At 41.3% G+C, this 26,167-nt stretch overlaps 3 protein-coding genes across 6 annotated transcripts; 2 read left to right on the top strand and 1 right to left on the bottom strand.

Annotated features, from left to right (window-relative positions):
- Window positions 1–659: 659 nt before the first annotated feature.
- On the top strand, window positions 660–9,044 carry slc23a1 (solute carrier family 23 member 1). The gene is made up of 14 exons (XM_030438247.1): window positions 660–737; window positions 2,011–2,184; window positions 2,832–2,989; window positions 3,089–3,177; window positions 3,275–3,342; window positions 3,427–3,608; window positions 3,729–3,849; window positions 4,911–5,067; window positions 5,338–5,485; window positions 5,564–5,669; window positions 6,393–6,522; window positions 7,409–7,552; window positions 7,628–7,723; window positions 7,830–9,044. The coding sequence occupies exons 1-14, from the start codon at window positions 720–722 to the stop codon at window positions 8,057–8,059; spliced, it is 1,821 nt and encodes a 606-aa protein (XP_030294107.1). The 5' UTR covers window positions 660–719; the 3' UTR covers window positions 8,060–9,044.
- On the bottom strand, window positions 8,686–15,954 carry LOC115594278 (uncharacterized). Its single transcript, XM_030438251.1, has 5 exons — window positions 15,876–15,954; window positions 14,340–14,551; window positions 13,471–13,572; window positions 13,200–13,395; window positions 8,686–12,819 (listed from the first exon to the last, which is right to left on the bottom strand). The coding sequence occupies exons 2-5, from the start codon at window positions 14,349–14,351 to the stop codon at window positions 11,231–11,233; spliced, it is 1,899 nt and encodes a 632-aa protein (XP_030294111.1). The 5' UTR covers window positions 14,352–14,551; window positions 15,876–15,954; the 3' UTR covers window positions 8,686–11,230.
- Window positions 15,955–17,725: 1,771 nt separating this feature from the next.
- On the top strand, window positions 17,726–23,655 carry mat2b (methionine adenosyltransferase 2 non-catalytic beta subunit methionine). Of its 4 annotated transcripts, none has more exons than XR_003986448.1 (8): window positions 17,971–18,414; window positions 19,267–19,461; window positions 19,566–19,680; window positions 20,435–20,587; window positions 20,928–21,121; window positions 21,474–21,587; window positions 21,813–22,436; window positions 22,479–23,655. XR_003986448.1 is itself a non-coding variant. In XM_030438261.1 (7 exons), exons 1-7 carry the CDS (start codon window positions 17,878–17,880, stop codon window positions 21,984–21,986), a joined length of 975 nt encoding a protein of 324 aa, XP_030294121.1. In that variant the 5' UTR covers window positions 17,726–17,877; the 3' UTR covers window positions 21,987–23,655. The 4 variants fall into 4 exon arrangements, 2 of the variants coding, with proteins under 2 accessions (XP_030294121.1, XP_030294120.1); XR_003986449.1 differs by having other exon boundaries at window positions 22,493–23,655; XM_030438261.1 differs by lacking the exon at window positions 17,971–18,414 and adding an exon at window positions 17,726–17,907 and having other exon boundaries at window positions 21,813–23,655.
- Window positions 23,656–26,167: the final 2,512 nt, after the last annotated feature.

A 26,167-nucleotide genomic window follows, 5' to 3' on the forward strand; every position in this document is an offset into this window, starting at 1 on the left:
TATTAACATTAAGGCACATAATCATAATGTTTCATTAACAAAGTCACATGATCATAACGTCTCATTAACATAAAAGCATCAAGTCTCATTCACAAAGGCAATGGATCATAACGTCTCATCAACATGATGTCACATCATATTAAGTCACAGATTGAGAGCAGGAAGTGGTGACACTGAACCTGTACTCAGGTAGAGTAAGAACACTGTGAACATACTGTAAGTATTGGTTGTTGAGAAGAATTAATGATTATTTGACCCTTTATCTCCATCAAACAGGTGCTCAGGTGTTAGAAACAACTTAAACTTTAAACAGCCATAACAGCCACAGAAGCAGTCGCGGCCTCAGGGATAACCGGTAATCAGTAATCGATAATCAGTGATCATAAATTGCTGCCTCAGTGAAAGTGACACACCTGAAGAGGTGGGTACATTTCCATTACACAGAGGTGTGTGTGTGTGTGTGCGTGTGTGTGCGTGTGTGTGTGCGTGCGTTTGTGTAAGAGAGATGGTTAATAATCTGTTGTCAATCTCTGTGGACTTTCACCTGAAAAACATTCTCTCTTCCTCTCTCTCTCTTTTTTCTCTCTCTCTCCCTCTCTCTCTCTCTCTCCCTTTCCCTCTCCCTCTCTCTCTCTCTCTCTCTCTCCCTCTCTCTCTCTCTCTCTCTTCAATATTAACTGCTCGATCATCCAGCAGGAAGCCAGACAGCTGCAGGTGAAATGGAAGACGACTGTAAGGTAAACTGTTTATTGATTGAATTGGCGTTTCAGTGAAATCACTTCAGATTACTTTGTTAATTTGATTGATGTTTTGAATTCTGGTTCCACCAGAACAAACTTGGTTTAAGCTCTCAGAACTTTATTTCTTGTGAAGATTCAAAAGTCGATTTTGGTCAAGTCAGTCAGTTTTCACAATATAAGGCCAATTAACAACAAAAGTTATCTTATGACATTTTTCAATTGGAGCAGGTCTAGACCACACTCTTAAAAGGTGCCTTAATGATGCAGAATATGAAACATTAAAATGTAAAAACATCAGAGCTATGTTAGTAAGAACTAACAAGCACAACTCCCCCCAAAACTGTAAATCCTTTTTGACATATACTCAATTTAAAAGAGTACAAAGACAACATAATTCACGTTTTATCTCATGGACTTCATTGATTTGGAATTTGACATGTTTAAAACATGTTGTGACATTAAAGTGATAAGTTACATCACTTGAGGACCTTGTGTGTCCTTGAATGTTACTGTCTATAGGAGCCATGTGATGTTTCTTCTGGGTCACTGTGACACCGTGATTCATAGAAAAGGTGTGTGTGTGTGTGTGTGTGTGTGTGTGTGTGTGTGTGTAAAACTGCTGATCTGTGAATGAATTCCACGGTTTATTGAAAAACGTGAGCCAGTAAAACTCATAAACGTGTAGTACTTTTACAATCATTCTACTATTAGTAGTATTTGTCAGTGTCTATATTTGCTCTACACGTATGTTTCTCTCCTATGTGTAACCGTGCAAGGGACAATAAAACAATTCTGATTGTGTGTTAATAAAAAAAAACAACTGATGTGGTTTTATATGAAAGTTGATCTTTGTGCTGGTTTCTTAAGGGACACTTACATGCTTGCCCTTATTTTTTAATTTCTGTCTTAAATGTAATGTTACAGGGTGACTGCTCTGAATGCAATATCTCCAATGTTTTCTCAAATTTAAACACCATCTGATGACATTTTCTTATCAGCTAATTCATCAGCACACCCACTAATTACATGCATCAATTATGTGCTCTTCCTTGGGGCTTGACAATAACTTTAGCTGTGACCAGGATTTCATTCTCCCAATGTTTTTTATTTTTTATCATTATTCTATTTTGGCCTCATTTGGGTGTCATTTATGATGATATTTTATGACTCCAATCAACTTTTATCCGGTATTTCTTGTTTTTATGACTTTGCGACTTGTGCTTGTGCTGCAGTTACCTTTAGTAACAGGTGTGTCTGTCTGTCCAATCAGAGTCATGACTACCCGGTGGAGGAGCGGGGCCACAAGGCAGACATGGTTAATCCCCCATTGGGTGAAGATGGAGAGAATAAACAGCCAGTAGGCTTGCCGAGGGCTGGATTAGACATGATATACACAATCGAAGATGTCCCACCCTGGTACCTGTGTATTCTACTGGGACTACAGGTACAACCAGGATTAGACAATGGTTGCTGGATTTATGATGCGAAACTGATCCAGTTTAGGATGAATCAATACGGTTTTAGACCAGGCTTAGACCGGGTTGAGAATGATAAGAGATTAGTCTAATATGTTTTAGACTGGTTAGATTTTGTTTTAGACTGGGTTTAGACTGGTCTGAATTCAGTTTAGATTGGTTAGATTTGGCTTTACACTGGACTGGGGTTAGATTTGTCCGATTTGGTTAGATACAGTTTTGGACCGGGTTTAGAATGGTCTGAATTTGGTTAACATCGTTTAGATTTGGAATTAGACTGGGATTAAACTGGTCTGATTTGGTTTAGACGGGTTACATTCACTATTAGACTCGGATTGGACAAACTCGAGTTTGTTCTGGGTTAACTTGCTTTTGACACATATTGTACTGGGGTAAGATCAGTTTATTTGGTTTCAACTGGTTATATTCAGTTTAAGGCTTAGTGTAGACTGGTCTGGGATGTTTCTGGGTTTTATTTGAACAGTTTTGTCAGTGTTTGGGTGTGAATCATGACTTGTAAGGTGCAGGTTTGGTGAAGTAATGTTTTTTTTTCCATTTTGACTACCAAAGCATGGTAGGATTGATGTTGATGCCACCTGTTGCACTCTATCCTCAGCATTACCTGACATGTTTCAGCGGCACTGTAGCAGTACCATTTCTTCTGGCTGAAGCCATGTGTGTCGGACGAGACCAGAACACCATAAGTCAGCTAATTGGAACCATTTTCTCCACCGTTGGAATCACAACTTTGATCCAGACCACCGTAGGAGTCAGGTGAGTCTGTGAGAGTCAGGTGAGACTGGGTTGGCAGGTGAGACTGGGAATCAGGTTAGATTAAAATGTTTGTTCTTGTTTGTGTTTGTGTGTGTACAGACTTCCTCTGTTCCAGGCCAGTGCATTTGCCTTCCTGGTTCCTGCACAAGCCATCCTCAGTCTGGACCGCTGGAAGTGTCCCAGTGAGGGTGAGACAGTCAGCCTGTCTGTCAATTTTCTGTAATCAAACGAAAAAATAATGATGATATTGATAATAAAGTATTTTTTTGGTTTGTTCCTCTGCAGAGGAGATTTATGGGAACTGGAGTCTTCCACTCAACACCTCGCACATCTGGCAGCCACGCATCAGAGAGGTTTTAGAGATGATTTTGCAGCAGTCACAGAGATAATTAATATGCAAACTATTTAAAACATGTTTTTCTGTGTGTGTGTTTCAGATCCAGGGGGCCATCATCATGTCCAGTGTTGTGGAGGTTGTGATTGGTCTGTGTGGGTTGCCAGGCTTGCTGCTGGAGTACATTGGCCCGCTGACCATCACTCCAACTGTCTCACTGATCGGCTTGTCTGTGTTTACCACAGCTGGAGACAGAGCTGGGTCTCACTGGGGACTGTCAGCATTGTGAGACACCTGTCTTTTCTGCTGTCTTTCTTCTTACCTGTGTCTAATACTGAATATAAATGAACTACAACATGGCAGACAAATAGTTATCTCTCTTTCCCTCTATCTGAATCTCTGCAGGTGTATTTTGCTCATCTTGCTATTTGCACAGTACCTGAGATCGACATCAGTTCCTGTTCCTTATTACAGCAGAAAGAAAGGACTGACCACCACCAGAGTGCAAATCTTCAAGATGTTTCCTGTAAATACAACAAACACAAATACAAAAACGAAAACTTGAACCAGGAGAATTGTCAGGTGATGGTGTTAGCAGATGATGTTACTCAGTCCATCAAACAGTTTATTTATGAAATTGTGTATTGTCTAGATAACAATCATACAAAATGTTGTATTTCTCAAAAGGAGAAGCATATATAATGAATATAAAAGACGGCCTGAAAACAAACCCTGTTGGGATGTCAAGTTTAATGGGAGACAGAGTTAAAGGGAAGTGTCCCATTGTGACTGAGAAGTTATTTCTTTCTTCATTTCCCCAATAGCACACATAGCACATCTTGCCATCACTGTTATTTCACTGTTAATCACTGTGAGTTACTTTGGGAAGACATAGTATGGGGAGCGATTACATTGTCTCACCAACATCTTCCCAGTTACCAAACACTCTCCATACTAAATCTTTCCAACATAACTTCTATTCATGGGACATGCAGACCAACTTCACATTCTAGGCGTTTTAGAAGACAGTCAATGGTCAAGTGTATCAAATGATGCATGAACATCAAGCAAGCCTAAAATGCAGAAGAGCAAAAGTCCACAGAGAGAAGGATATCTATATGTACCTGCAGCTGAACAGATTTTGTGATATGCAGGGCTCTAAACCCAGATTGGAATTTGTCAAAGATGTTGAGAGTTCAAGTAGTAGGCAGCCTGAGAGAATAATTATTTTATAAAGCTTCCAAAATCTTAGCGGTAAGTGGTAGCTTGGAAGGTGGTCATATGGGTTCAGGTTCGGTGTCTTAGGTAAAGATTATACAATAGCATATTTAAAACTACATGGGATGACTTCATGGGTTCAACAGTTATTCATTACGGCCAAGATAAGAGGGTAGATTATATCAAAACTTCCTTGAAAAAGTGTGATGTTAAATGTCCAAAGGACGATAGGTGTGATTCGGGTGCACATTAAACAGCTGGTTGAACACTGGTTGAAAGTGCAGGAGTACCAACAATGTCAATCTCAGATTTCAGTTCTTTTATTCTCTGAACTTTTTGAATTTCAGTTTAATTTCATGTCTCTCTCAGATCATCCTTGCCATTCTGTTGGTTTGGCTTGTTTGCTACATTTTCACTCTGACCAACCTGTTGCCGACCGACCCCAATAGCTATGGACATATGGCCCGGACCGATGCCCGCGGTGACATTATGGCTTCAGCACCCTGGTTCAGAGTCCCCTACCCCTGTAAGACACAGCACTATGCAATCAAAGGCTTCACAGCTGATTGCCACTGATTGTCTATCTTTCATAGAACTTCCTTTGTACTTGAACGTAGGAACATAAGTTTAAAATTGGACAGAAACAGTCAGTGAGTAATCAAAGCTCAGACGTCACAGCCTAGCCAAGTTAAATCTCCTGTGTGTGGTCACAGGTGATGATGATGAGTGAAGGTGGCAGTCAGAGTGTTTTTTTCCTGAGTAAAACGGACTTCCAATTTCCTCTGGTCTCTGATAGGCCAGTGGGGGTTGCCGGTGGTAACGGTTGCCGGGGTACTGGGAATGCTGAGTGCGACCACGGCAGGTATTGTGGAGTCCATTGGGGATTATTATGCCTGTGCTCGATTGTCTGGAGCCACGCCCCCTCCGATCCATGCGATCAACAGGTGAGCTGGAAAGTAATATAATCTTACCTGACAGACTGCCCACACAGGTGTTTGATGGTTTTTGTTTGCTTGTTTCAGGGGAATCTTCACCGAGGGTGTCTGCTGCATCATTGCTGGCCTTTTAGGGACAGGAAATGGCTCCACCTCCTCCAGTCCAAATATAGGCGTTCTGGGCATCACCAAGGTAACTGAGGCGCTGCCCACCTGGGACAGTATTGTTTAATTGGAATTAACTGGGTCTGGACGAGAGCTGACTGATTTTCTGTTGTTTTCTGATGGTCCTGATCATGAAGGATCAGCATGCTCAAGTTACTGCAACTAGTATCAAAACCTGTGGAACTAGTTCCCTGGAATGGCAGCTAGTCCCCAGATCTCTGCAACTAGTCCTCAGACCTTTAACTAGTTCCCAGACCTCAACAACTAGTTTCCAGCCCTACGCAACTATTCCCAACATCTCTATGACTTGTATTCAGACCTCGACAACTAGTTCTCAGACTGGTGTAACTAGTGTCCAGACCCTTGAAAATAGTTCCCAGCCCTTAACAACTGGTCCTCAGACCTTTGCAACTGGTCCCCAGACCTCTGCAACAAGTGCCAGAGCTTTGTAACCATTCCACAGGTCTCTACAACTACTCCCAGCCCTCTTTAACTAGTCCTCAGACCTTCACAATCAGTCCCCAGGTCTCAACAACCCATCCATCTGTAAGTAGTCCCCTGTTCAGTGCAGCTATCCCACAAATCTGTTTGACTAGTTCCCAGACATCTGTGACTAGTCCCCAGGTCTCTTCAACAAGTTCTCAGACCTCAGAGTCATGTGACCTCTTATTTGTATTCCTGACATCTTCAGAAATGTCCTCTACAGTCAGTTCATGACATGAATGTTTAAAAATGTTGAATCTGTGTGCAGGTGGGTAGCAGGCGGGTGGTGCAGTATGGAGCAGGCATCATGTTCCTGTTGGGATCAGTCGGAAAGTTCACAGCTCTCTTTGCTTCACTGCCAGATCCAATTCTTGGAGGAATGTTCTGCACACTGTTTGGTGAGTCACAGATTCAAAGCCCATTCACACTGCCCTTTGAGTGCGGCGATCCTTTGCTAATTCTCCGCATCCTACTCTGTGTGAAAGTCCCAGATTCAGCGAGGGGTGAGATTTCCCTCTGGCGCCTCTGGAGAGGCGCAGCATTGGCGAACCGAATCTGTGTGAATGGATAAGCTGGCGGTGCGGAGTGGGGGCATGTGGATCTGATAGGCTGATAACTGCACTGGTCCTTCACTCAACATGTCCCACAAAGCAATGTTACAGGACCAAACAACAGTAACATAGTAACTGGTAGTGTCTTTGGCAACTTATATGAGTATAAAAAAAAAAACGCAGTTATACATGGAGAAGTGTCCGTCAGCCTATCTGTCCTACCGACTCTTTGTCACATTTCTGCCCAAAACATAGCGTCTGTCCTTGGCAAAGTGAACTTTCCCCTGGAAAACAGCATCCCACCCTGCAAGTGTGAGAGTCAGACAGCATCCTGTTTACTGATGGTGATTATGCAATGTAATTTAGAGCCAAAAATACCTTTGTCACCTTCCAGGATGTTTGGTGGGTCAAGATCTCAATCACAACACATTATAACAGCATCCATATGATTATAAACAGTCAGTGGGTACATGTTTAGATTAACAGGAGGACACAGGGAAAACACCTTGAAAAAAACACACAGACATAATCGTGACGTGATGCGTGAATAAACACAGGTGTGTTGTTATACCGGAGCTGCTTGGCTCTGTGTGAACAAACAACGGCGGATAATTGGCGAACCACCGCTGCGGCGATAATGTGGCTACTCTGTGTGAAAAGGGCTACAGGTAAAGGTGTAAATAGAGGTGTGTTAGTGATGTCATAATAATTTAGATGTGTTGGTGTTTCGCAGGTATGATCACAGCTGTCGGTCTTTCTAACCTGCAGCTGGTGGATTTGAACTCGTCCAGAAATCTTTTTGTTCTTGGGTTCTCGATATTCTTCGGTCTGACTCTGCCAACATATATGGACACACACCCCAACTCCATCAAAACAGGTGTGTATGCGTGTGTATTTGTAATGTAGATCAACTGCTACATGTGGCTCCTACAGATGATTTCTGTGTGTTCAGGTCTTGCAGAACTTGATCAGATCCTGACCGTTCTTCTGTCCACTGAGATGTTTGTTGGAGGTTTTCTGGCTTTTTGTCTCGACAACACAATACCAGGTAACACACTTACAAACAAAAATACACAGACAAACACACATGGACATGCATATAAACACTGTGTGTGTGTGTGTGTGTTTGTGTGTGTGTGTGCGTGTGTCTTCAGGTTCCAGAGAAGAACGAGGTTTAATCCACTGGAAGTCTTCCTCCTCCTCCTCCTCTCCCTCCTATGATTTTCCTCTGGGGATGAATGCAGTCAGGCGAATCCGATGGCTCAGACGGTTTCCCATCAGCCCCACCTTCACAGGTTTCAGGGAGTCAGACAACCCATTGACACTTGAGCCGGAAGAGCAAGAGGAACCCACTGACATCAGCCTGCCCAGTACCAAGGTGTGACTGAGCGGGAATCAAACCTGTGACTGAAACTGACTTAAATCTGTCATATCAGAGACATCAAAATGTTTTAGAGATTTATTCAACAGCTGATGCTGCATTTACTTACAAGCAGAGGAAACAGAGAAGCTGCTGTGTTGGAGTTTTATTGAGAGATTGATTAATGTGTAGCAGTAATGATGTCACTAGGTGTGAAGAGTAGGTAGATTTTCCAGTGTTTCTCATTGATGATGTTACAGTTTAGATCAACATGATGCTCTTGCAGGTGTCATATGAGAACAAAAGATGAACAACTATGTTAGAACATTTTTGTTTCTTTGATTAAAACAAAATCAAAGCCACAAGAGGCCTGTGAGCATTAAAACTGAAGAACAGAAGTAAAACTTCCATGGTTCATTGCACTAACAAACATTCAACGACAGAGCTTCATATTCTGTCACATGCTCCATTAACAGACGATCATCAGAAACCTTCAGTAGTTTCATCAAAAGATCAAGCTGCTCTTCACATTTACACATTCTACAGTCAACAAACTGCTCATGTTTAACAAGGTAATCAGAACTGTCCCTAAATGGGATTTCAAAGCTTGATGATAACCATTTTAACTTTCACACACAATGAACTTTTTGTCATGTCTTTCATCAAATTGTACTTTAACTCAGGAAACAAAGAATCTGCTGTAAACTGCTCAGTGTTTTCGTGAACTCACGAAACTGTACAAGAAACTGAGAAACAAGTTCTTACTTTTTATTTGTTTTTATTTAAAACGTCAAAAAATAGATAGTATTTTGTTGTTACAGAGTAAGCACTGTGAAAAAAAATGTGCAAAAAGTGACATAAAATATTTTTATTGACAAATCTATTGTAGAATTTTCATTTTTATTGCAATTGTTAAAGTTTAAACTTTTTTTTTTCTTCCAATTTTAAAAAACTGTAATCATTTTATGTTGTGATTATTTTCTGTTCTTAATAAAGAGTACTGCCAATATGCCACTGAGTGTAGTTTTTTCTATTTAGTCTTTATCATCTCTTTATGTGTTTCACATTGTAAACTTTCATTGAAAAATCTGTGAAAAGCACCAAACGTCTGTAAAAACTGTGTAAAAAATTAAGTCAAACAACCCAAAATGATGAGGTGAAATAATGTCATAGTGAGAGGTGGACATTGGCTATGTGGGTAAACAAATACATCACTATCAATAACCAATAAACACAGTGACAACAAGCAATTAGCTGTTACTTCAGCTGCTGCATCAGCTTACAGTACATGACAGGTTACTGGTATTTTTTTTTTTTACATAATATCAGCTCCTTATCTCAAATCTTTTTGTTTGTTTGTTTGTTTGTTTCAGCAGCCAAAAGTTTTAAACTTTTATACATTCATCAACTGTTTCATATCATCAGTACTTCTGAATTCTGTATTAAAAAAGAAAGGAAGGATTTGTATTCAATAAAGTGCAATCAAACCCCACATGTATAATACAGCATGCTCACAAAACTCATATAGACAAATATAAATAAATAAATACATGAATAAAAGGTGCCAATAAAAAAATACCACATAGCTTTTGAAGGATTAGGAGTTTGGTGGGTGTTGGTGGTGGGTATGAAAAGAGAGAGGTAGCAGTGATGGAAGAAGTATTTAGTCCTGCATTCAAAATCTTACTTAAATAAAATATGTAATCAAGAAAATGTGCTGAAAGTGTTCATTCTGAGTCAAGTAGCCAAATGGGAGCTAAGATCGTTATATTATAAATCATAATGTCAGGCATTTTAAGGCCAGTGGCTGGTTGCAGTAAAGTTAATTTGATTAATTTTTTTACTGTTTGGTGGTTTAATTTAACGTATAGCAACATTTTCTCATTCTAGCTTTTCAACAGCTCCATATCACACCAAACCATATATCAGAACCGTCTGTCCACCTTGTCACTGTCTCATTTGGCCATACTACCCCTGAAAGCAACACCGTCACATTCCTTGGTCATTAATAAACTTGCAACATCCAGTTAGACTTTCAAAATAAATGCACCTAAACAACTTGGTTATGTTAAGAAAAAGGTTATAGTTTTAAACTTAGTCAAACTTTTTCAGACAAAGAACCAGCTTAAAAAAACTTAAAGTACCACCTTACCTCCTAGCATCACCAGAAAACAATTGGCCTACTATAGCAGTATATTAGGGATTACAGCCTATTCAGATGACAGTCTGACAAAATAGTATGCTTACTCACTCACCATTGTCTCTGTTGCCGTCTTAATGTGTAGGATTGTGCAGCTTCTTCTGAGACATAAGTGAAGCCCTGCCTGCCTTTAAACTTAAGATTTTAAGTTTTTTAATAAATCCCCAACAGCTACTGTAGCCGTTAGCTACACTGCTGAAACCTGACAACACAGCAGAACAGCCAATTCAGATATTAATAGTCTATATAAATTTCAATTAATAAATTAATTTAAATATGACTTCTTCATTTCTGACGCAGCATCCTCTCTCTGTTTGCGGTCTCCACTCTGTGGTCTCACTCAATACCCACCCACAACGAGATCTGATTGTTAGACATTACAAATAGAAAATAGCAGCAGAAAAGTAGCAGAAAATGGAAATACTCAAGTAGGATATCTGAAGTAGCTCAGACAAATTCACCGCTGTTTATTCTAAAATTTGACACCATGATTTTTATTTTTTCTGCTCAAGTATATTGCTTCTAAATAGTGGTTATCAGTTTCCTTGATTATTAATAATCGTGTCGGCCCTAAAAAACATAACAAACAAACTCCAATCCTATCCAACAAAAACTTTCTGGCTCTTTCTACTACATTCGTCCTCTTCTGACATCATTATCGCCCCCTGCTGGTACCGCATTTTCAGACACGCATGTACATCTCTTACTCTCACACACTGACCTCAAACAGATTGGTGGGTCTATTATGTGCTTTGGCATGAGTCTGGGCTGTTTTCATTTTCAAAGTAAAAGTAATTAAAGTCTTCAAATAAATGCAGTGCAGTAAAAAGTAAAATGTTTTCTTTTGAATTATAGTGGAGAAGAAGTAGGAAGTAGCACTTAACTGCTGTACTCGAGTAAATGTAAATTTCCGTCACCAAGAACAGAAATTAAATTTCAAGCTGCAGATAAAAATGGCATGTCATCATTATGCCATCATACAGTCTGTGATGTCATCATGGTGCTGTATGTGTGAAGTGAACTGATGGTGTGTGCAGGGTGAAGGGGAAACATGGGGTGGCATACATAGGTGACATAGCAACAGTTGGCTGGAATTGCATCAATGACAAGACAGTGGGGGCAGGGTTGATCATAGAAGGGGCAAAAGGGGCGGGGTTCGTGCAGCGCACCGGGACCACCCCATTGTTGGGGGCAGAGCTGGCTGCAGGTAGGAACACCTGGACGTACTGACCGGTTTCTGGATCCAGCAGCATCTTTCTCTGAGGCTGTGGGGGCATGTCCACATAGAAGCACCGCCCACTTTTAGGATCTAACATTACGTGACAAGGTGCAGGGCCACTGAGGAGGGTCCCAGATGCTGCATTGGGACCTGTGATGTCCAGGAGTAAGTCACTACCCACCTGTGCAGGTAGGAACCCCTGAACGCTACACAGAAACGGCTGCTGCTGGTGTTTCTGTTTCTCGTGTTGCTCCTCTGCTACAGGTGTCACTGTGTTGCTGTTGCTCTCATGGTCGCCTGTGACCCTGGTCCGGTGAGCTGGGTAGGTCTTAATGAAGCGGTCTGGCTCGTCTGGGGTGTTTCCAGTAGACCTGCTTTGGTTCTCCTCAGACCGCCTCAACAGATGGAGTGTGGGAGCAGGTGGAGGCTGCAGCTGGGTCTGAATGTAGCTCAGTGGGGTCTGTAAGTAGCTGACCTTCCCCACGTGAGGGTGCAGGGTTGGGGGGAAAGCAGGCAGGGGAGTGGGGGTGTAGAAACAAGGGTGGAGGAGCTGCTGGGAGGAGTTGGGGGGAAACTGAGAGGTCACATCCATGATGGGGGTATGTTCCTGGGTGCTCTCAGGTTGTCTTGAGGTCAAGGGGGGACGAGGAAGGGAGGTCATTGCCTGGACACTCACACCTCCGACTCTCTCTGATTGGCTGAGCTGTGAGAGGAGTTTGCTAGTGGGTGAGTTGGTTGGAGGATCTAACAACTCAATAGGCCAGGTGACATCTTCCACCTTACTTCTGTTTATCATTGGTTCACTGCCTCGTCTCTGCTGTGTGATTGGACGACTGAAAGTTTTGCTCTGCTTCCTGTCCTGTGATTGGCTGAGAGATGAAGCGACCTTGGTGATGTGTCCTCTATTGGAGCTGCTGTCATCTGAAGCCTTACACTTCCTCCTCGTTTCATCATGATCTTTGACCCCCACAGCCTGCTGATATGTAGGCGGGGGGCTTTCCTCCTGAGCAATCACCTTGATACTTGTTGGCTTGTTGTTGCCCTCAGCGGTGGAGAATGAGAGGCTACGGATGTTTTTAACTAAACTCCTCACGTCTCTCACCACATGAACTGGGGCTTTAGGAATACCTCCACCCGTCTTACTTCCTCCCCCCTCCCTCAGCCTCTGCTGGTCTGCAGGCTGGGGGAGGCTGGTTAACACCGCTGATTTCTTCTGCAGATGGGAGGTTTTAGAGTTCTTTTGCTCCGCCTGCATCTTCTTGGACAGAACACTCTTAATGATGCAGGAAGCCATCTTTGTTTTGGTTTCATCCAAAGAGATGGACTTTTGCAGTCGCTGCCTTGAGTTTCCTCCACCAGGTAACCCTAAAAACAACAAATAGGAGACTAATTTGTTTCTATACCAAACAGAAAACTAATCATTACATTTTTTCCAAGGATGGTGAAGTTGTTCTTATGCTGGTTGGTCTGGTTAGGGTTGAGGTGGGTTGGGGTAAGAATATCAGTGTAAGCCAATCAGAGGTAAAGAGGAGGAGGAGGGTGGGTGATGCCTTCACAATCCAATTGGTTGGTTTTAAATCTAAACCAAACTTTACCTTAACAAGGTATTGGAGTTCAACTGAACATGTTTATCTTATCAGCTGCATCTTTTATTACACTTCTCTCTTTAAAGGTGAGGGACGGGGCTTACTGACTTGTACAGGCAGTAGCGGATGAAGCTTCCTGAGAAGCACAGGCGTTATTACCTTGATTGGCCCCTGCAACCATGCCCTTGTAGACCCTGTGGCTGTCGACATCACTACTGATTGTTGAGTGCGTCTGGAGAGCAGCGGGCATACTGTGTTGACGTAGCAATAGATCAGGGCGGTGATGGACCACAGGACATAGCAAATCATTGGCTGACACCTCACTGTTAGAAACTGGCCCATCCTTCCGTATCACCTAGAAATGTGGACAGGTAAACATACAAACAGGTAGGCATACAAGTTGAGAATAGTGAACAGATAGGAGACTTACCTGCAGTTTGTCAGCTTTCTCCTTCTCGGTGTCTGTCTTCTTCTTAAGTTGAATCTGTCGTTTGGGGACCATTTTTAGCCCCCCCACCTCGTGACTGTTCACCTGGACAGCAGGTGAAAACACAGAATACAATAGACTGATCAAAAGACCAAAAGATTAAATTTGACTGTTTGTTAGTAAGTTTGTTTGTTTGTTACTCAGGCCCTGTCCACACCAAACCAGGTTATTTTGCAACCGAGGTTTTGTTAAATAAAATTCCGCATCCACACAAGTGGTGTAATAAAAATAACAGAGAATAACTCTGTACACACGCAACCATAAAATCCGCCACCAAGTGATGCAATATACGTGTAATACATATGCCACAGCAATAGTTGACAATGTAAGGTAAAACGGGAAGGCTGTTTTAACCAATCAAAATAGTTTAAAACCGGAAAGGGGAAGCGTGGCGAATACCAAAACACAAACAACAATGGCGACTAGCTAGCAAGAGGAGCAGTCTCTTTCGTTGCTCACCCAGGCGCTGCCGTTGTTGCATTAAGTTGAGTAGCTGGACATGACAGCCGAACACAGCTGACAGCTAGCCAATAAAAAACACAAATTTTGTCACGTCCATTTTAGCCTATCATGCGAACGTTTGCTCTAGCTGGATGACAACCTCTAACCACCTGCTTACTGTTGTTACTCTTTGTGTTTACATTGTTTTTGGTGCAATATTTACAAAGGCACGCGCTCAGCTCTGATGCAAGCAATGGAAATAAGCACGGTCGCATGTGGACAGAACAGTAAAACCGGGAACATAACTTCACGGTTGCAAAATGACCCGGGCTGGTGTGGACAGGTCATCAGTCTGTTAGTTATAAACTCACCAGTGTTTCCATAGTAATATCGACACACTCGAAGCCACTCTCTGGATCAGACTCATCGTCTGATGGGAGGATGACTGAGGGCGAGAAGTGGAGTGAAAGGTCCTCCTCCGACCACTCGCTGATGCTCCCCTCTTCTTCCTCCTCTTCCTCCTCCTCCTCTTCCTCAGAGTGAGAGGTGGAGGAGACATCCAGGTAATTCACCTCAGACTGACCTGTACAAGTGACCTCAGGGTTCTTCACAGAAGGAACTATTGAACATGGCGGAGTAATTTGTGTCTCTGAGTTGTGATGAGGCAGCATGTCAACTTCAGGACAGCGGTGACTGCTGAGGAAGAACTCCCTCCCTCCTCTTCCTCCTCCTCCTCTGTTCAGTCCGGTGCTCATAGTTTATAGTTTCTGATTATTCAGAATATTTGATCTGATGGATTATTTAATACTGAGATTCCACCTGTATGCAGATGATACAGTCATTTACTATCCAGAATCCACTGTTATGCATTTGAAAGCGTTATTTAATAGCCTACTCAAAATCCACCTATACGCAGATGATGACACTATCTACTTCTTTCCTCAACAGGCCATCAATCTGATATATTTTCACAGTTTTAAAGGCTCAGTTTTTAACATGTAAATATCATCATGCACTACCAATATTGAATCCTGCTTGTTGTATACATATAATGTATACAGCCAGGCCTATTAAACTACCTTCTTTGTAGCTCCAGATTTGAACAAATTTAAGTGTCAGAGGCCAAAATGAGGTTTTTAAAGGGGAGCATTGTTGACAGCTGAATTGGTCTGGTATATAGACATGTATACATATAGATGCTGTACATAATTATTCTCTCTATTTATATAAATTCAGATTTTATTTCCTTGCACTAGATGTATTTACAACTAACAGCACACTTATACAGATACATAGACATTTAATTGATGTTGTTGTTCATTACTGCTTTTTTATACATTCATATTCATTGGTAGAATGGAACTGTGTACATTAACTTAAATATTATAGTATTAAGTGATGTAAATAATTAGAGTCAGAAGTACTGCAATTATTTATGAATTTATTTCACCGGTAATTGGGAACATCAAATTAGATAATTTGCCATACAGTATACAGTACATAACTATAACTATATACATAACTAAAATGTTACTGTTGCTTGTACTTGTAAGTACATTATTTGACAGAAAATTACTTTTGATACCAAACTACGTTTAATATCAGATACTTTAAATATTTTCTTAAAACATTACTTTTGTAAAACTGAAAGTCAGCAATACAAATAGTACGTACTTTTACTTAAGTATGACTTGGGTAAATATTTCAACAATGTATTTAACAACATCAGTTACAAGTTAATTTACAGATTAATCTGTATCAACTAATGGATTATTATGGACTTTTATAAATTAAGTACTCGACAGTATGAAGTAGTTGTCATTTTAGTAGTGCTTACCATTAATGCATTAACAATGAGCAATTATAATCCATTTATGTATTAATCTGAACTGTGCCATTTAGTTTACCAGGATACGGTCCAGTCCAGTTTAGGGTCCTGTTGGGCGATTCCGTCTCACAGAGGGGTCTGTGTGTGATCCTGTTTGTTTCAGTTCAGTCTTCAACAGTGGCTCAGAGCAACGACACCAACTGTCCTGCAGGAGGGAGAGTGAGAGGTTGAGTGTTAGTGACAGACTGCAGGCTTAGAGAGAGGGAAAGGACGGTCGAGAGACATAAAGATAAACAGAGAGAGAGAGCCGTATCAGACTGCAGGTTTCTATTTTTAGGAGGTGATTGACAGACGAGGCTGCAGCTCGACCCCCACCACCCTGTGTGTGTGTGTGTGTGGTGTGTCTGTGTCTCAACACCTCGGTCACATGTAGCTGATGTTTAACCCTCCAAGTCAAAGTGTCCGTCACCTGTCACCATGACAACATTGTAGTGTTGGATGCAGAACATGGCAACAGTAGGATCATTGGCTGCTAAAGTAGGGGTACGGGAACCTCCAGGGACCTCGAGGGGTTTCCCCAGCAAAAAGTCAAATGCTTTTATACCTCCACACCAGCAACGGCGCCACTGTTATCTTTTTGGATTCTCTGTCCTTCAGTCCATTTGTCCATCCATCAGTATGTCTGTCTATATGTACATACTACATCTCATTATTGTGAACTTTTTCTTCAAATTTGGCACAAATCTCCACTTGGACCTGGGGACGAACTGATTAGATTTTGGTGGTCAATGGTCAAAGTCACTGTGACTTCATGGCATTGCATTGTCAGGAACACCATATTTCAAGAGCACCCTGTGGAAATGTCTTAAAATTAGACAGAGACATCCCATTGGACTCAGGGATATACCGATTACAATTATGTGGTCAAATGTCAAGGTCACTGTGACCTCACCGTTTTGGCTGTTACTTAGCAAATCTCTTCATCTTATAAATAATTCTGGGCCTCAAAAGGTTATTTGAATCACACATGTTCATGTAGCTTAAAGCAATGCCTTGAGAATACTACTTCAGAAGACCTAGATGAAATAGAACAATTTAAATGTTCGCTGCTGCAGGAGTCAGTGCTACCCAAGCTGTTTTAAGAAATCTTATGTATACATTTATTAGCTGCCTTAATGTGTATGAAAATAAAATCATCCTGGTTTTATCAAAAATAAGGTTTAGCACTACACACTAATAGTCCCTGTTGTGGAGACATGGGTACAGCTGTCACTTTGTGAGACAATAATGATGATTATTTTTTTAAACTATGATCTTTTATTGTGAGTTTGTATGTCATTTGTTTTATGTAATGTCTTGGCTTTTATCTGGACCGCGTGAAGTTTTGAAAAAAATAACGTCTGAAAAGTTTAAAGGAGAAATGCCTTCTTGGTTAATCTCATTTGAAATGCAACTAAAGCTTTTTTATTCAAAAAAATGTTAGAAACCAATGGCGTAATCTTGTTAAATGTGACATTTATCGTGTACAATCTTCATTTGAAAAATAGCAACTGGCATTCAAATCAGTTTAAGGGAGTAAAAAGTAGAGTAGGTACAAATGAGCCTTAAATTGTCAATTATATTTTTTGTTTTTAGGTGTAATGTTTAAAAAGATGATTCCCTGTACATAAAGAGCAAACTTATACAGAGTCAAAGTCAAATTCCTTGTTTCTTTACACATACTTGGCCAATAAAGCTGATTCTTATTTTCCTTTGAACTATCATAGAGTAGAAGAAAAAAATCTAATATACTCAAGTAAAGTACACATATCTCGAAATTGTACAAAAGTACAGTACCTGATTACATTTACTTAGTTCCTTTCAACCCATACAGGCTATTGACCGACACACTGCGATACAGTAGGTGGCGGTGTTCATCAAGTTAGTTTGCGATCCGCCAATAAATATGAAGAAGAAGAAGAAGAAAAAACAGAAACGGCAGAAGAAGAAGACTGTTTTTATGGGTATTACGGACTGTTTAAAATACTCGGCTGCACTGGGAGGTTTTCTACTGGTCTCTACTGGTCAGTGGGGTCGATGAGATGCCTGGATTTGATGTAGAAGGAACGGAGGTAAATTCATGGCTTGTGGTGTCAGCAGCCTCAGCTCAAACACGGGTGTTGTGGGATATACTGTCACTGTGTAAATCTGGTCTCAGATAGGTTATATTCGGGGTATTTAGCATAGACATATATGTCTATAGGTTTTAGTGCCAGTGTTATCATCGACACAAAGACAAGGGTCGACAAACAGAACTTATGTAATAAGAACTGCGTCATCCACTTTCCGTGTATTTGTCATTATTCCGTTTATCTTCACTGACATCTGTTAGCCTGTTAGCCTGTATGCTAACCGGCTAGAATCATCGCGACAGCTGCTTTACGGCAAACAGCCCATCGCTAAGAGCGGAAGCGGAAGAGAGAAAACAAACTGCGCATCAGAAAATCAGAGAGCAGCTGAGTGATAGATATCGATAAATAATAAATCTTAAAAATCAGCAACACATCTTGTCAGACAGGGGAGATATGAGCCGCGAATTGAAGATTATGTTCAGCCCGGGCCGCGTGCAGCTGGTTCAGGTAAATACTCACCTGTAAACAGCTAGCATGCTAACGACTAACAGAGGGAGGTGAACTTGTAGCAGGTACCCAAAGGTCCTGGCAATGTTTTGAATAATTTTACAAGTGTAATTTAAACTGTAACTGTCAACATTAAGTTTTAAAACATCAGCTGGAAGAATATTCGCTCACTTATTGATCGATTGTTCAATTGTAAATAGAACCACTTACTGTAGTGCTTCTTTTTTAAACTTATTTATTTACATTTCTTTAAAAAAAAAAAAAACATTTATAAATATAAAAATCACTACATTATTCCCTTCCAGTCTGACCCCTTGTCGATCTACCCTCTCTCTGCCTGTCTGGCCACCTGTCTGACTCATCCTTCCTCTCCCTGTCTCTCCTCTCCTATATGTACCCATCTCTCTCATTCTCACTCTGCTGTCTGACTACCTGTATCTTTTATCTCTCTCTGTCTGCTTCATCACATGTCTATCCCTACTCTCTCTTTCTTTCTTACCACTTGTCTGTCTCATCCTCCCTCTCGCAGTCTCACAGTGTTTGTCTCTTCTCTCTTTACTTGTCTCATCACTTGTCTCTCTCTTCCTTTTTCAACACCTTGTCTTTGTCTCCTACCTGTGCCTGTCGCACTACCTGTCTGCCTCTCCTCTTTCTGCCTGTCTCATTGTCTCTGCCTGTCTCATCACTTGTCTGTTTCTCCTCTCTAAAAATCTAAATTGGATAATTAATCACTACATAACTCTGATAATTGTACGATAATTTGTCTATGAGACTCTTGACAGGAAGTAAATGTTGTGCATATTGATTAGTGATGATATTGATGTAGTTCTGATGTGGTACTGTGAACTGCAGGATGAGGCTATGGGCCCAGCTCCCAAGGTCCTGGTTACCGGGGCAACAGGTCTTCTAGGTCGAGCCGTCTACAAAGAGTTTCAGAACAGTGGCTGGTTGGTTATTGGGACTGGATACAAGAGGACCAGGCCCCACCTCCTCCGCTGTGACCTCACAGATGAGGACGCCATCAGAGGACTACTGCAAGAATACAAGGTACTGCTCTCTGTAGTACTCCACCCTGCACTGCTACACGCTCAGTACAGGGCTACACAGTGGAGCTGGAAGAGCTAATTACATTTGACATAAATGTGTTTTAGCCTGATGTCATCGTCCACTGTGCAGCAGAGAGACGTCCAGATGTTGTTGAGAGACACACTGAAGCAGCTGTGAATCTCAATGTGCATGCCACAAGCACGCTCGCCAAGGAAGCAGGTAGGTGATCCACCTGTTGTTCATTACAGTAAATACATTGAATGTTTATTTGTTGTTATTTATCAGGGTGACGGTGTGACATATTTAACTAGCTCTGATGTATTTACAGAAAGATCATTAACCTCTATAATGTGACACTGAAGTTCAGTGATAATTATTTGATTATGAAATTTAATTAATGGTACATCATCTTACTGATTAGTGATAGGCCGATACTATCGGCCGATTTTTGCGTTTTTTACATGTATCGGCATCGGTCTATGCGGGCTGCTGCGTTCGCCGATCTGGCATTATTTACAGACAGGCGTCCACAGGCAGCTTCGTGTTGCTGGAGACGCTGCAAGAAATGGCAGAGCAGAAAACCAATCCAGTGTGGCAGCATTTCACAGATCACTGTTCTACCTCACCTGTTTTAAATATTTGTTAAATATTGTTTACTTGTTCTTGTTCTACCTCAAATTTTTTCAATAAATGTTCCTTTTTTTAAAATTAAGACTCGTAAAATTTGGTATCATCACTGTGTAATTTTTATGACGTAAATTGAGGGAGCAAAAGTAGTATCGGCTCCAAATATCGGCTCAAGAAAATCGGCAGTCCGTATCGGTCATCCGCTAAGGCTGATGACCGATACGGACTGCCGATATCATATTATCACTTAGCTTTGATCTGTTGTCAGCAGTCCTAACAAAGACTTGATATTATTATCCACCTCTCTGTCTTTAACTCTGTGTGTATGTGTATGTGTGTGATGCAGCTGTGTGTGGGGCATTCTTCCTGTACATCAGCACCGACTACGTGTTTGATGGGAGGAATCCTCCGTACGGGGAAGATGACAGTCCCAATCCTCTCAACGTTTATGGACGCAGCAAACTGGAGGGAGAGAGAGAGACACTCAGACACTGTCCAGGTAGTTGTCTGTCTCACGTGCCTGTCTATCACTATGTGTCTGCATTTGTTTTCTGTTTTTCTGTCTGTCTCTCCCTTTCTTTGTTCTTATGAGTCTCTGTGACCCCGCCCTTCTGTGCTCTCACTTGTCCCACTCTCACCTGCCCTTCTCTCACCTGTCTATTTGTCTCTCAACTGCCTGTCTCTTACCTGTCTGTCTCTCACCTGTCTGTCTCTCACCTGGCTGTCTCTCACCTGTCTGTCTCTCACCTGTCTGTCTCTCACCTGGCTGTCTCTCACCTGCCAGTCTCCTACCTGTCTGTCTCTCACAAATGCCCTTCTCTCACCTGTCTGTGTGTCAGGTGCGGTGGTGCTGCGGGTGCCGGTTCTGTTCGGGGAGGTGGAGTCGGTGTCTGAGAGCGCCGTGACATCACTGTGGCTCAAAGTCCAGGAGGCGACAGAGAGCTGCACCCTGGATCACTGCCAGCAGAGGTTCCCCACCGACACACGAGACGTCGCTGCTGTCTGCAGGAAGCTGTCTGAGAGAGCAAGACAGGTGCATAACTGTCTGTGTGTCTGAAAGATAGAGAGAGAGGTAACTGTGTGACTGAATGAGAGAGAGAGAGAGACACAGCTGCATAACCCCCTGTCTCTTCTCACCCTGGCTGTCTCACCACCTGTTTGTCTCTCCTCTCTGCCCATCTCACCACCTGACTGTCTCCCCTCTATCTGCCTCTAACTACCTGTCAGTCTCTCGGTTCTCTGCCTGTCTCACCACATGTCAGTCTCAACCTCCCTCCTCAGCTCATCTCACCACCTGTCTCTCTCTCTCCTCCCTCTGTCTGCCTCATCACCTGTCCGTCTCTTTTCTCTCTTCCTGTCTCACCACCTGTCTGTTTCTCTTCCAGGACCCGTCTATTAGAGGAATCTTTCACTTCTCAGCCAAAGAGCAGATGACCAAATATGAGATGGCCATTGCGATCGCTCAGGCCTTCAACCTGCCATCCAACCACCTCATTCCTGTAAATGGACATTGATCAATATGTTGAATACCTCTACATGTAAAGTCCCATCCATTAGCAGATGATCGATTATTCTCTTCACCTGTCAGTGGTTGTCACTGTTGTGGCTAATCAGTGAAGTGCTTGTAGTGTAAATTATTTCCAGTATGAAACATTACAGTATTTGTAGTATTTAAGTTTTTCAATTATTTTCTGGTGCAAGTAATCCTGTCCGTCTGTCTGCAGCTGACGGAGCAGCTGGCGGCGTCGACTCTTCGTCCAATGAACAGTCGGTTAAACTGTTCTCGTCTGGAGCTGCTGAACCTGAGCGTCGAACCGCGACCGTTCACGGCGGCCATCACCGACTGTCTGTGGCCGTTCACGCCTGACAAACGCTGGAGACAGACCGTCTTCCACTGACACACAGACGGGTACAGACAGACAGACATACAGACAGACAGGCGGGCAGGTAGAAAAGAAACACAAGTAGAGACAGATTTACAGACGGGAAGATGGAGAGAGATAGACAAAACCGACAAGCTAGACAAACACAGACACACTGTTACAAACAGGCGGATGAAGAAAGACTGACAGGCTGAGACAGACAGACAGACAGACAGACAGACAGATGGGTAGAAATTGACATACTGGCGGAGACGAATGGATGCAGACAAGACAGGCGGGAAGGATATACAGACCGTTGGAGACAGGTCATTGCAGATAAGATAAACAAGACAGCCAGGTAGACACAGACACATAGTAAGACACAGAGAGCTTTAGACAGACCTTTGAAAAGAGACAGGGAGACACAGAGTGGGGAGAGTATCTGCAGAAAGAGGGAGACAGACAGACAGACAGACAGACAGACAGGTAGTTGCAGACAAGCAGTTAGACATAGACCGGTTGACATAGACAGACAGGTAGAGACAGACAGACACAGAAACACAGACAGACGGACAGTTACAGAAAGGCAGTTATCGACAGACAGGCAGACAAAAAAAAGATTTAGAAAATGTGTTATTTACAGACAGACGGTTACAGGTAGACAGGTGGCAACAGACATGGAGAGGCAGACGGACAGCCTAGATGCAAGACACACACACAGACAGGTAGACGTTTCCCCTATTTACATCACATTTCAGGCTCCACCCTCTGCAGTCCAATGACATCATAATAAATTGACAAGGTTACGACCAATCCAAAGGCTCTGCTGACAAACAAGTCTTTACCTGAACCAGTCTGTCCTTCTGACCTACAAATCCCAGAATCCTCTGGGTTGTTTAGTGATGCATTCAGGTGCTCTCATAACCTTGTATTTTTATTAAGTGATGATGTCAGCAGGTGTCTCTCAGGTGATGAATATCAGAAGTGGACCAATGAAAACACAAATCTGATGTTCCCCTGCTGATTGACAGCTGTCATAGGCCACGGCCAACTGTGTGGGTGGAACTTGAGGTGAGACAGATGTGACAGAGGTAGAGAGAGAGACCGAGAGAGAGAAAGGTAGACTGGCAAACATATATGCCACTATATCTACAGTATACAATATATGCCATATATCAACAATATATGTGTGTAGTGATTGCTCATTAAACTCAGAGTTCTGTCTGCAGGTTCAAGTTAAAATCAGATTATTGTTGGGTTTTAATCTGACGGGTTGTTGTTCCTGTAGAGACTGAACAGTATGTAACAGTGGAAGCAAACTGAGACCAACTGAATCTACAAACCTCTTTTACTGTGTGTCCGTGTGCTTGTGTGTCTGAGGAGTCTTAAATCTAATGTGGTTTTTTGTTAAGTTTTTGAATTAAGTGTTTTAACTACTGATGTATTTTGCATAATTGAGGTTGTCGGAGTTCAAAGAGACTTCTTGATTTCTGTTCAACACTTCAGTAAATGAAGAATTGTATTTGACTTGAGATCTACTGTATCCTACAGAGGACAAACTCCACTTGGTGGATTCAGGAAATTTAATTTAAGTGGTGAAAATTACACATGTATGATATTCTACTGTTATTATATTATTGTTGATGTTGGCTGTTTGTTGTTGGAAATGACTCAGCTACTCACATTAAACACTCCAAATACTGAATCCGAGTTTTTGTTTTGACTTCATTCAAATCGAAGTTTTATAATGGAGGCTCAGAAGAGACAAAACAAACTGTAGCCTGATGAGTCTGTCTGATGTGCACGGTATGTATTTTCTGCACCTGTGGGAACATGGGAGTTGTTGTCTCCGTAGTTAATCAACTACCAATGTCAATTAGAACAGTCAGAAAAGTTTACGGACGGTGTCATGTTTTAAAGTTTTGTTCACATAACGTTGATTGTATTTCTGCAACTTCCTCACTATCTGAATCTACAGGAAGTTGGGGCTTTTCAGGGTTTGAACATTTTTTTTTGAAAAATTTACAGTAACTTCGGTAGTAGAAGTAGTAGTAGTAGTAGTAGACAACAAATTAACAAAGATTCAGTCATTTTTATACATTTTAATGCAGAAATGTAACATAGTTTAGTTTTTAGTTTAGTTATTTTATTTCAAACATGTAAACAGAAAATAGAAAATAAAACCATTATTGGACAAAATGTAAAGACATGCATCAAAGACAAATCAAGGAAAGCGAGAGAAAAGAAAACAAAGGAAGCAAAATAACCAAAAGCAGAACCAAAAACATGATTCTTCTATTCCCATTCATCATCCCAATTATTAGACATTGCGTTTTATTTTGATGTATTTTGATTAAAGTATTTGTAATTAAAAAAAAATAATTATTTTGCCCATCTCTGATTTTAGTACTTTTTTGTTCAGTTATGAGCGGTTAATCAATAAATGATTAATCGTTATCATCCCTTTAAACTATGATTTACATAGCTCCAGGGTTTAAAGGCACTGACCTTTATATTAAAGGGTGCTGATCAAGGAAAAGTCATTTAGGGAATAATTTAAATGATGACACACATACATACATACATACATACATACATACATACATACTTCCATGCTCATGAAGAAAACCAAACATGTCTATTTTCAGCCCCCAAAACACAAGGCACTCTCTAGCTGTTTTGGATTTGGGAGGGCTGACATCTCTCGTGGTATCTCTGGTAGTCACTTAGGTATTTTACCTACCTATTTAGATTATGAATAAGAATCCAGTTGGAAATTTTAAACTGTAATAGTCCCTTCATTTGTCTTTGAAACCTGAACAAGCCTTTTCCTGTTTGAAGGTTTATTAACATTGGAAAGCCTTTTGGCAAATCTATCTTGCAGCTGCAAACAAGCAACCACATAGGAGCCATCTGCCAGGGAGGGAAGGACAGAGAAACAACAAACAAGTGCTGGGATATCTAGAAAACTAAGAGAGACAGTATTTATTTCCCTGGAGTTTGTGAAACAAAACAGAGGATTGTAGCTGTTTAACAACAGTTCCCCATTTCAACACTTATATGCTTAATTTAAATTAATTTCTGACAAGTGCACAAACTCCCACAAGCTTGCAAAAAATAAAAAATGTTTATCATAAAAACATAGTGCACTCAGATGGCTTGGTAATCTGTACAGTGAACAACATCCTCTCTCCTTAGACCCTCGATCCAAGTAGGGAAAAACTCCCAGAACAAAATATCCTTTTAACAGGTCGGACAAATGTAGGAAACCTCAGAAAGAAATGCAATAGATGTGGCATGTGCAGGACAGACAAAAAAAAAACAAATCTGTGTCTGAGCCACACATGGTCTTTCCCGTCTATAAGAGGACAGGCTACAAAAGATAATAAGCCAGAAAATATCAGAAAATACACAGATTTAGATTTTAAAAAGTACACATATAAGAAGATTGTTGACAACAGAAGTGAGTAAAACTATGTCCAAAAACTTTATTATAACACCATTGTACCACCCTTTCTCCTTTCGTTACACCTTTAGTCTTTACAGAGTGTTTTGTCTTGATCTCTGCTTCATCTCAAGTAAGTATATCCATTTTTAATGATTTTCCTACACAGAATTAGTTAGGGATATTGGGATATTTCAGTCTTTCCCTTGATTGTGTATTCAGTAACATATCCGAATTTATATTTTGTGTTTTGTGAATATTTCTTGTCCCCCCAAAATATTGCAACAGATTTCATGTGACTTTTATTGCATATCCATGCACATGCATATATGTGCCTCATCTCCCAATGTCCCCAACTAATTGTGAGTGATGTATATAAATGTGTTCATTCAGCTCATTCTGACTGTTGTGTGTTCGATGCCTGTTGCAAACAAAATGTCCCTCTGGATGATGATAGAGTTGGGACGAAAAAAATGAAACATGTTCACCTGGATTCACCTGATGTAACGGTGTGTTTGCGTCACTGTGGCAACAGGTGGCAGTGGGTGATACAGAGGTCTGGTGTAGGGCATCAACAGCAACACATGTAAAGTTAAACGCTATTCACATGAACCATTTCCGCGGTAATTTTCAAAAATAAAAGCATGTTCTAGTTTATTTTAGTCGAGTCTTCGCTTTCCCATTGTAATGCTGTATTCATTCTCCATACTGAGTCACAATATTAATTGTTAGCCTTTATAACAATGTTGGTGTTTCCTGTCAAATGTTATCT

Source organism: Sparus aurata, chromosome 13 (assembly GCF_900880675.1).
Source record: "Sparus aurata chromosome 13, fSpaAur1.1, whole genome shotgun sequence".
Taxonomy (NCBI): Eukaryota; Metazoa; Chordata; class Actinopteri; order Spariformes; family Sparidae; genus Sparus; species Sparus aurata.